The sequence below is a fragment of the Cupressus sempervirens genome, chromosome 2 (genome assembly GCF_028749045.1).
Source record: "Cupressus sempervirens isolate cs-2001-9-10 chromosome 2, ASM2874904v1, whole genome shotgun sequence".
Lineage (NCBI taxonomy): Eukaryota > Viridiplantae > Streptophyta > Pinopsida > Cupressales > Cupressaceae > Cupressus > Cupressus sempervirens.
In genome coordinates, this window is record NC_143119.1 from 752785420 (window position 1) to 752797389 (window position 11970).

An 11970-nucleotide genomic window follows, 5' to 3' on the forward strand; every position below is an offset into this window, starting at 1 on the left:
GAGCGTTACAGCTACTAAAGATTTTAATTTGGAGTAGCTTGATGTTAAAACTACCATTTTGCATGGTGATCTAGATGAACAAATATATGTGGAACAACCACAACAATTTGAGGTCCAAGGTAAGGAGAATTTCACGTGCAGATTGAAGGAAAGTTTATATGAATTGAAGCAAGCACCTCAATAATGGTATCTTAAATTTGATAATTTTATGAATGAGAATGATTATAATCAGTGTCATTTAGACCAATGTGTTTATTTTAAGAGGTTTGATTATGACAACTACATTATTTTGCGTTTATGTGTTGATAATATGTCTATACCAAGGTCTAACATGAATCACATTACCAGGTTAAAAAAATAGTTAGCACATTCATTTGCTACGAAGGATTCAGAGGCAAAAAAAAAAAAAAATCTTTGGTATGAAAATTTGCAAACATAGGAAGAACAAACAATTGACATTATCTTATGCTAATTAGATTGAGAAGGTGTTGCAACATTTCTCTATCGAGAATGTTAAAGCTATCAGTGCACCTTTGCTTGGTCATTTAAACTTTACCAAGGAGATGTGTCCAAAGAAATAAGAAGAGGAGGATACAATGTCCAAGGTACATTATGCTTCATTTGTAGAGAGCTTAACCTATTCCATGGTATGATCTAGGTTGGATGTTGCACATGTAGTGGAAGTTGTTAGTAGCTATGTGAGCCATCCTAGAATTGATCATTGGAATACAATCAAATGGATTCTCATATATCTGAGAGGAACATCTAGTAAATGTTTACATTTTGGGGGCTCTATTACTGACTTACAAGTGTATATTAACTCTAATTTGGAAAGGGATCTTGATACTAGGTGGAGTATTATAAGTTGAGTATTTACTATTGGTAGGATAACAGTGAGTTAGGTTTCTTGGTTACAAAGGGTGAATGCTCTATCCATTATAGCAGAGTATGTTGTTGCTATAAAGGCACCTAAGAAGATGATATGGCTTCAATTCTTCTTGGAAGAATTAGGAAATTCACATAGGGATAAATATCTATATATAGATAGTCAAAGTGTCATTCATCTTGTCAAGAATTCTGCTCCACATTCAAAGACAAAACACATGCAATTATGGTAGCATTTTATTCAATCAATTTTGGATGATAGATAGTTAAAGCTAGACAAGATCCATACAGATGATAATCCAATATATATGTTTACAAATGCAGTGACAAGGGAGAAGATGAACTCCTCTCCAGCTTTGATTGGTCTTCTAAATTGAATAGAATAAAGGAACAATTGAGTCCAAGGTGGTTTGATCTAGTGGGAGCCTCATGGAGTAGCGATATTGTTATAGGATTAGTCCCTAAGTGGGAGCGTGTTGTCTAGTGTGGAGTTTGATTAGTCCCCAAGTGAGAGATTATTAGTTTGTGGTGATTGATCAAGGTAGTACTGTACACTCTCCATAATTCCTTGATGAGGTTTGGGGCTAAGTTAGGCCCCAAGCAAGGGTATGGGGGTGAGAGTCCCCAATACAACCATGGAACATAGGCCATGATTATCAAGGGTTTGAGGGCATAGTCCCTAAGAAAAAAAAGGCCTATTTTATCAATTATTTTTTCATAGTCCAACCTGTTTAATTATTTTAACCCTAACTTTGTAAGTGAGAAAAAATCTTGTAAAAAATGGCTTAGGGTTAGGGACTTCATGAGGTGTGATGTGATAATAGAATCTTCTAGTGGCATTGAGTTGTATGGGGTTACAAATTGCAATCAGGTTGTAATCAATGGATAATAAAAATATTAAACTTGCTATCTGGTGGGTGTAGTCCACAGATTTGGTTGAACCAAGTTAAATCTTTGTGTCCTTTGTTCTCTTCTATGTGCATTATTATTTTCATATATTGGATATATTTGCATATAATTATTATTTATATCTCTTTAAATCCTAACATAATCTTTAGAAGAAATATATTTTAGTTAGTAGATCTTACAAAAGTCAACAATGTAATAACATGTAAATCACCACAAGTCAAAAATATGAAATAACAATCAAAGAATAAAGATAGACAATGAAGAAACAAAGATAGACATAAGAAAAACCCTTTTTGGGTAATAAACTCCATGCTCCTAAGTATTTAAAGAATGCATTGATCTGTAGCAAACTATAATCTAATACATTTTTTGGCTCCAATCCTTTGCGTGAAGTTTAGAATATTTCTCTTCTAGAGAAAATTTTATAACATTGTTGAAGTTGATGAAAGATCAATGCCACAACTCCCAAGAATCACCTACATGCAAACACCTGTCACAAAAATAGAGAAGAAAAAGATATGGACAGTGGAATTCCTAGATCCATAGATGAGACATTCTTGATGAGCAAAAAAAGAGATTGTTATTATCAAAATTGAATGAATAAAATTACAAAGAGATCTATCCTTATAAAAGGAGATCAAAATTCTAATAGGGTAAAACCTAGGTTGCGTGATAATAATTAATAAAAGAATTAAAATTATTGTATGCCTAAAGTTTAGCTTAAGTAAAATAGAGATAATAAGTGACTTAATAATTAAATCAATATAATTTAATTAATAAATAAATACTTTTTTACTCTAACACCCCCCTTTAAGATAAACTTAGTGAGTAGCTAAAAACCTAAAAACTACTACTGAAAGTAAATTTGGGTCATGACAACAAGGCTTGATGAGGTATCCAAGCACAACCAAATCTCTATAAAGAGGAGAAATACAAAAAACCACATGGGAAAAACCCTACTCCAAAAAGAGATGGAAATAAAATGTTCCAAGAGATAGAAACAAAAGAATGATCATGAAGAACACCATTGAAGCACGAAGCTGCAAACATTGCCAAACTATTGATTTGGAGAACCTCCACTGCACAAAAATAGAGAAGCAAAAACTATGGAGGCTAGAATTTTCAAATCCATAGATGAGGCATTCTTGATGAACAAAAAAGGGGATTGCTATTATCCAAATTGAATGAATAAAATTACAAAGAGATCAATTCTTATAAAACAAGATCAAAACCCTGACAAGATAAAACCTAGGTTGCATGTACTAATTAATAAAATAATTAATTATTATATGCCTAAGATTTAGCTTAAGTAAAATAGAGATAATAAGTGACTTAATAATTGAATCAATATGCTTTAATTAATAAGTAAATACTTTATTACTCTAACAAACATAACCTTGTAAGAAAATATTTTCCTCCCTCCTCTTTCAAATTCATATAGATCAAGATATACACTTTATATAAAGAAATATAAATTTGAAATGGTTTCTATACAAAGCCAAAAGAGATGGTCATATGAATCCATGTGGTGCATTTTAGAACCATATTGAAGCATGCAAATGAAATTGCACACTATTTTCTAAACCCTCTCAAATACTTCCAAATTCAAGAACTTCATTTTGCTAAAAATGGGTATGACTAATGCTCTTACTTATTGTACAATTGTCATTAAACCAGTCATATCAACCTATCATATAATAATGACTCACATGGGTTTCTAAGATGTTGACACATGAAAAATAAATCTTCCAATGTGAGACTCATTCTTTCCAACATGGAAATAAATTGGATTCTTGTCACCTTCCATTTAATCTCTTAATATGAAGACAACTAATTGTGTCATGTCACATTAGATGACTATATATGATGAGCAAATAATTACAATTAAAGCATTACACAAATAAATATAATGCTAGGAATGACGAAGGTTGAGAAATGTTGATTGCCAACATAATTTTGTTGAAAAGTGGGATACACGATTGTGCTTACATCTTACCCAAAAAAGAACCATCAATAAAATCCACTCTTCTAATTTAATATTTTAAATCCTTAATTTTATTTAGTTGATTTTTTAGGAGTGTGACCACTAATTGTTGCATTATTAGTCAAAGATCTTATGTTGTGTGTTGAGGATGTTTATTTAAGAACATTGTATTAAAATATTAAATCATGGATTCTTGTGACAAAATATTCATGTTTACACTTGATCGTACTTAAACATCAACCTTAATTAGTTTCAACTAGATCAACATTCTCAAATTGACATTTTTTGGTCTTTTTATATTGAGAATATTGATTATAAAAATTAACTTCTATTGATAAAGTCAACAATTTTTATATATTTATTTTAGATATAATTATTTATTTGATAATTAATAATAAAAGTTGTCACATTCTCTAAATTTTGAAAGTAACATTCAATAATAAATTGAACCACTTAAAATATAAATATAAAAAGTCAAAGTTTGAAATTGCACATCTGACACATACTTTTGAAGTAGTTGGAAAGATGTATTCTTGATTTTCTTCATTATTTGTATATTAAATAAAATACAATAATTTAAATACTAAATCATATGCTATTATAATAAAATGAATTTTTTAAAATTTATTTCAAAGTATTAAATATTAAAAATTAATTAAAATAATAATAATCTATGTTTAAGAATTAAGGCTTAAAATTGATAATAAGATAGCAATGATACTTAAAGTAAATCTGGTATGTCAATCATAATGTAAATGAATGTATGTGCCACTCAAAGCACAACTTAATGAAAACTTTAATATGATAAATCTAAATAATTGTTATCGGTAGCATTATTTCACTAACTATTGTAATGCTCAAATGTTCAGCATTATAAAAGGGGATTACAATTATGAGAAATATGTTGAACTCTCCTTATTCTTGCAATCGAGAATGCAGACGAATCGGATATCCCTTTGACATGCTAGGAAGAGGGAAGTATATGGTACTAGTAGCTTCTAGCGGCTCCCACCTATTCATTGTAGTCATACATTTAAAGACAAAAGTTTAGAATTTTTTATAAAGCAATTAGAGATTTTAATATTTAAAAGGGTTAAATGTGCATAAAAAACCTGGTATGTGAACCTAACCTGAACTTAGTGACTAAGTTGTGAAGAAAGAGAGCAATTTCAAAGCGAGCCAAATGATATCCTGGGCAAAGTCTAGCTCCTCTGCCAAATGGCATATATGAAGGATCTTGAGAAATCTCCTGCAATTAATTAACAATTATTATCAATCAGATGCATCAAAATCCATCAATTAAATCATTTGAGAAAAAATAGCATTTCTTTCCCATCACATACATGGCCCTCATTTTCCCAACGCCATGGATTGAACTTATGAGCTTCAAAATGATTCTTCTCATCCAAATGTTGACCACTCAAAAATACAAACACTGTCCATCCTTTTGGAATAAGAAAATCTGCATTAACATATAACTATAAAATTATATCTAAACACATCCTTAGAAAATATGTATATGCAATCTAGTATTAAGAAGTTCATAATCATATACCATCCCCCAAAATACAAATAATTGATTAATATGATTCCAATACGAGTTTGAAAATAATAAAGAAAACTCTCAATCAAACCTTTGTATTCAAGGTCCTCTTTCGGCTCTCTAAAAACACATGGAGCAGCACTAACTATACGAAGTGTCTCTTTTATAACCTACATTGGTGACAAAAACCACAATAATAAAAATTTGATAATATGTTTAAATTGCTCAATGCTATTTTTAGATCGTAATTTTTGCTTCAACATTTTAGATCACATCTCATGATTGGAATGTTAAAAATGTTGATCCAAAAATTGCAATATAATCAAAACCATAAGTAACAATAGACAAGAATAAGAATTTTGGAAACTCGATATCATTAATATTCAAAATTGGTCATGAAATTCCAATAATAATCAAAATTGTTACTAACATCAAACAATAACAAGAAAATATATTGTATATACTCACACAATGAGTAAACTTCATGGACATATAATCGTCCCATGTTAGTTTTTGACCATCTTTACGTTTTAAGAGTGCGTCATGTTCTTCCTATCCATTGTCCATTCAAAAATCATTTCAAAATTAGTATTTTTTCACTATATTCATCTATTAACATTTCAGATTGATCTGACCAATGTAGAAAACAACATTTAGTATTGAAACCAATCTAGAAAAGCAACATTTAGCATTGTAAAAATTTCCTTTGTGTGACCAAATTTAAATAATAATAATAATAATATTGAAACTGTTTAATAATAATAATAATAATATTGAAACTGTAGAAATAATGTCTACTACTTTATTTTTAAATTTCGACTAGTTTAAAGTGGACTGACCGTGATCTCCTTCAATGCCCGAGGACTCTCAGTCAGGAACTTCACAGCAAATGCCATGGCAGTCGACGAGGTTTCGAACCCCGCAAAGAGCAAAAACAATATAAGATCTGCAATGATTTCGTCAGAATAGATGCCTTCTTTCAAAAGCTTCGTTAAGAGATCATTACGGCTCACTTCTGGATGTTGTCTTCTGTCCTCTATACACTCGTTAATCTTCTTTATCAAAGTTTTCCTTGCCTGCAATGCAACATGAGATCAGCAACAAAATATGGAGAGTACAGATTCTGAGTCAGGAAGGCAGAAAAACAGAGAAAGATCACAGTTTTACATTGGGTCCAATTCAGCAAGGTTGAAAACAGGATAAAAGATAAAAGTTTCACATTGGGTTCAATTCAGGAAGGTAGAAAATGGATTAAAAATCTAATTCAGGAATGTTTAAAACTTTTTATTAGATTCAATCCACAAAAGAGAAAGAGTTTTATATTGGGTTTAATTTAGAAAGGTAGAAAAGTAGATAAAAGAAAGAGTTCTACACCAGATGCAATTTACAAAGTCTAATTTTTAAAAAATAGAAAAATAAATAAAAGAAAATAGTTTTACAATAGGTCTAATTGAGAAAGGCAAGAAAAAAGTTACTGGTCTTATTCAGAAAAATGGATAAAAGAAAGAGTTTTACATTAGATCTAATTCAAGTAACTAATAAAATATATAACGGAGAGAAATTTATAGAATATGAAAGAGGCAGGAAAAGAGAGGGTTTACAAGAAACAGATAAAAGAGAGGGTTTACAGTAGGTCTAGGTCATGGAGGCCGAAATAATCGACAAAACAATGAGTTTTCCATTGCATCTAAGTCAGAAAGGGGGAAAAACGATAAAGGACAGAGTTCTACACGGGTCTAAGTCAAGAAGGTAGGAAAATAGCTCAGGAAGCCAGAAAAAAGGAAGAGTTTTACTTGGCTCTAACATAGGAAGATGAAAAAATAGATAAAAGAAAGAGTTTTACACTTACTTTGAGTGGGGAGGAAAAAACTAGATAAAAGAAAAGAGGTTTACATTGGCATAGAAAGATAAAAGAGTGCAGTTAAATCAGAAATGCGAAAAAATTGACATAAAAGAAAGTCTTTTATGTGTATCTAAATTGGAATAAAAGAGATTTTACATCAGATCTAAATTGCAATGGCTAGAAAATAGATAAAAGAGATCAGAAAGGCAGGAGATTAGATGAAAAGAAGGGTTTTAACTCCAACCAAGAGGAAGAGCGATACACTGAATCTTTAAAAAAGACAGAAAAATATAGATAAAAGAGAGAGTTTAACATTAAGAAATAGAAAGAAAGAGCTGAATTCACTTACCTTAAAACCCCTAGCAAAAGAAGTTCCAGGAATATTAATGGGCAAGCAGAGGACAGCTCCAATGTATTCATCAAAAGCTTTGTATATATCTACCAACTCCTCAACAGGGGGTAAATCCAGTAATTTTTTCCCCATTAAGTTCAGAACAAGCTGAAAGACAAAAAAACAAAAGGATTCAATAAATACTCAAAACAAGTAAATAGTCAATTAATAATATCAGATGATGGATCATCGAGTAGGATCTGAAACGTTAATGCTAAAAAATATACACAATCGAATCTAGAAATAAAATTTGATATAAATAAATAGTCATTTTAGCATCTCAGGGTTTCGTTTCGCTTGCCTGATGGCACTTGTCCTGAAGAGGAATATCTCTCAGTTTTTCCCATTTTTTCATACCAGTGATAAACACATGCTGTATGTCTTCCATGAAATCAGATTCTAAATTTTCATGCTTCAAAAGATTCGCAGCAGTTCCATGGAGTTTTCTCTGAAGTTCTCCATGAACATCCAGCAGACCATATTTTCCTATAATTTTTACTGTAGAGCTTGGGTATTTGGCCTGAAACAGCCTTCCCTCATTTTGTAGAACATATTTACTGAATTCTGGATCAACCGATACAATTGTTTTTGGTCTTCCAAACAAACTGCATCTGAAGATCGGTCCATACCTGCATGTGTTTCAATTTCACTAATTAGATCTGAAGATAATTTTTCTGTAGCTCCCATTTGGGGAATTATTATGGTACCTCCAGAGCCACCAATAAAATTAATAGAATAGGGCTGCAATTAATAAAAATTGAAACGTATTTAATGAACAAATCTGATTTGAAATGTTGATAGCATATTATAGAATATTATGTTCGCACAAATCAATGGAATTGCAATCATACCATAATGTTAGTTAAAACTATATTAGTATTTAACGTAAACTGATCCAATCTTTGATAGGCAATCTTCGTTGGAAATCTAAAAGGAAGTTTGGTTGTATATATTCGTTGAAAACGTGAAAGAAAGTTTGTTTCTATGCATTTATTGGGCATGTAAAGATGAGTAAGTTTATATTTTTTAAATGAGTGGTTAAACAAAAAGATGAGTAAGTTTATATTTTTTAAATGAGTGGTTAAACAACTATTCTTATAATAATTAATTTTAGAAATAGAAAGTCAAAATGAGATTTTTTGGGACGACCAATGCAAAGATAAGATATAAAAAACTAAAGATTCCCTTTCAAAAGACAACAATAGAAATGACAGTCTTTGATAACCTCATATTATTTGATGAAGATGGATTAGTTTTAGAAAAGATAACATAAAATAAATAATTAGAGCTTTAAAGTCTCATAATTCATGAAAGAATCATTGAAAATTGTGCAACAGCAAAGATCAAGTCTTGCCAAGTGTATGCCAATGTTGAAAAGGGATGAGGCCTGGATCATATGCCCCGGGCGAATTTGGCGGAATTGATTCCCCTTAGTCCTTAGCTCTTAGCCAAAAAGGATCAGCCGTAAGACTTGTGCTCCGATATCAGATAGCTTTTGTGGAGGACCTCCATCAAAAAAAATATTGTACAACAAAAGAAGAGAATGCAAAGAGAACAATCGATTAAATCCTCAGGAAAGAGAATTAAACTGGAGAAAGAAAATGATGACAAAACAAGAGCACTGAGAGGAGCCGAGCAAAAGTGAATCTAAGTCTATAGTAAGCTCAAGATAGAACAACAAATTGAAAGCGAGTTCTATCTACAGTTCAACAAATAGTTGGGAATAAAGATACTGACATAAAAGAAGTTATGAATTACAGATGTAATCTGAAACTTTAATACAAAATAATCTCATATAATCTAATCCAGAAAATAAAGTATTATAAAACTATGAATTATAGAAATTCAATATCATCATGAAACAAATTCAATAAGAAAAATAGACGAATATAGACATAAAGAAGTTATGAACACAATTTAATCTAAAAAACACAAAACTTTGAAACTATAAATTGTATCAATCTCATATGATTGAGAAATAATTTCAATAGGAAAACCAAAAAAACATGGCAAGATCCACAGCAAAATCTACCTTTGCTCATGTTCATTAACGAAGTTTCTTCGAAGTTCTTGTTGTTGGGAATTGATAGATTTGAAGAAACTGATGCTCTCGCCAATTAATGGCCATCCAGATGATCCTGGTGGTATCCTTTTCTTCTTGTTGTCACTCTTCTTCTTCCATATAACTTGCTTCCCAAATACAATCAAAATTAGCACTGATAAAATGCAAGTGATGGTCACTGCAAAAAACATCTGCTGCTCCATTCGCTTGTGTTTGGTATTCCCTTATCCAACCATCTGCTTCTCCATATTTAATTAACATGAGAAAGATTCCTAAATTTGTTCTTTGTGTTATTCTGAGAAACGTTTCTTATGAGAATACAAGTCAAGGTCTAGATTTCAAAGTGCTTTACAGATATGGGGTTTGATTTTTTAAGTGTATTGTATTTTAAATAAACTATATAAAGATTATGGTGGGATTTGTCAGCTTCTCTTTTTCAGCAGGGTTTACGAGTAATAATATAATAGTACAAGTTTATAGAGTTATATAAATATTAAACGCATACAGAAAAGACGAGAATGGAATAAAATCTTTGAAAATTAATTTAAAGGATTGGTCCAAGAAAAATAGTAATAAAAAAATAAAACTTCGGGATATAGGACAAGTATTGATGTTTTAAATATAATTTATTAGCATTTGCGCCATAAATAGGTGCAAGGGATTAATTAATGGAAAATTTTTCATGTGGTGTGGAACAAAACAATTTATAAAGATGTGTTTATTGCATTGCTTAGGTAAAAAGAAGAGTAAAATACAAAATAAACTAGTTCTGGCTGGTCCCCGGCTCCTCCCCCTGGGCGGGCTTCTGGCCGGCCCCCTGGACGGGCACACTGCAAGTTTCTTCGGCTGGCCTTGGCAATTTCTCCTCCGTAGCTAGACAAGAATGATGCGAAAATTGTGACTACCCCAGATCCTGCTGATGCTGCTGACGGTTGGACTGTTCCCAGTCCGCCCCACAATCCCACTGATGCGTGGAGATTTCATGATAAAGATGATCCTCCCTCTGCTGGCACTGCCTTGGCAGCTTAAAAGTTTTTTTTTAATGAATAGTTAATAGTTTCTGGCTGAGGCCATGTTGTTTTTACCAGCTTCGGCCGTCTGAACTCATTCGCGGGGTGATCCTGTATCCCCCGACCCTTTTTTGCGAATTGTAATCTTAGTAAATTTTATTAATTGAAAAGGACTATTCATAAAAAAAAAGAGAAAGTGTAAGGGATACACATCCTTTTGGCATCAATTAAATGAGAGGAGCCTTAGCCTTTGGTGTAGTGTCTATCAAACGTACTTTAGATCTTATTTGTTTATTACGAACTTAATTTTATATACTCCAAACTAATTAACAATATAATGTTAAGTTTCATAGTATGTACTAATTCATTCTTAATGTGAACACATTTTTTAGGTAGATTCTTTAAAAGAATTCCATAATGGTGTCCTTCTACTACTCTCGTTGCCTTGGCTTGGCCTGCCTCTGGTACTGATCCCAAGTAGTCATGTCCCCATCTGGATGTGGTGATTTCACCTCTCAGGGTGGAGAGAGAAGAAGTCAAAGAGAAAGATGTTGTCACTGATGGGTGGGGTCTTCCTGAGCCACCCACCAACCCTGCCAATGTATGGGATTTTAATGGTCGATAGGATCACCTCCTTCAACTAGCATTGCCTTAGCCATCTGAGGGCAATTTATATGTTTGCTTTTATAAATAGTTTTTAGATTCCTGGCTTTGTCGTGTGAACTTTCACGGGGTGATCTTCATATCCCTCGACCCATTTTTTGTGAATATGTAACTTTAATATTTAATTAATAGAGAAGGGACTATTCATCAAAAAAAAATAGTCATAATGGTCTAGAAAGAACATGCTTTACTCTCTTTTGAGATTAAATTTAAAACTTTAATCGTATTGGTTGGGGTATGATCAATGCAATTATTCAATTGCTTCCAATCACTAATTTTTTAAACTTTTTTAGGCCATTATCTTTGTCCATTTTACAAAAAATGTTTATATAGGTGCAACTTTAAAAAATGTTTGTACATAATTATTCCCATTTGTAAATATGCCCACAAATTATTAATACATCTATATCTTCAACATTAGGTGGAAAAACTTTAATAATTATTTTTACATCTTAGGGGAAGATGATTTGATGACCAATCTATTTTTAGTTCCCGCGATAGCAAGGGGTCACTTGAAATATTGGATTAACATGGGCAATGGGCATATCTCAACTTGTATGAGAACCCTCAACATATTTGGCTTCTCATCTCTGTGTTGCATCTATGTTGTAATAATATTATGATCATGTCCAAGGAGTAGAAAACACAAGTTTAATTCATGCATATCAAATATCAAAATT

General features: G+C 31.7%; 1 protein-coding gene across 1 annotated transcript; it reads right to left on the reverse strand.

Moving 5' to 3' along the window:
- Positions 1 to 4475: 4475 nt before the first annotated feature.
- On the reverse strand, positions 4476 to 9892 carry LOC149575606 (cytochrome P450 720B2-like). The gene is made up of 9 exons (XM_089815369.1): positions 9588 to 9892; positions 7857 to 8184; positions 7514 to 7663; positions 6161 to 6397; positions 5790 to 5873; positions 5413 to 5491; positions 5122 to 5240; positions 4909 to 5027; positions 4476 to 4790 (listed from the first exon to the last, which is right to left on the reverse strand). The coding sequence occupies exons 1-9, from the start codon at positions 9818 to 9820 to the stop codon at positions 4694 to 4696; spliced, it is 1446 nt and encodes a 481-aa protein (XP_089671495.1). The 5' UTR covers positions 9821 to 9892; the 3' UTR covers positions 4476 to 4693.
- Between the last annotated feature and the right edge of the window lie 2078 nt (positions 9893 to 11970).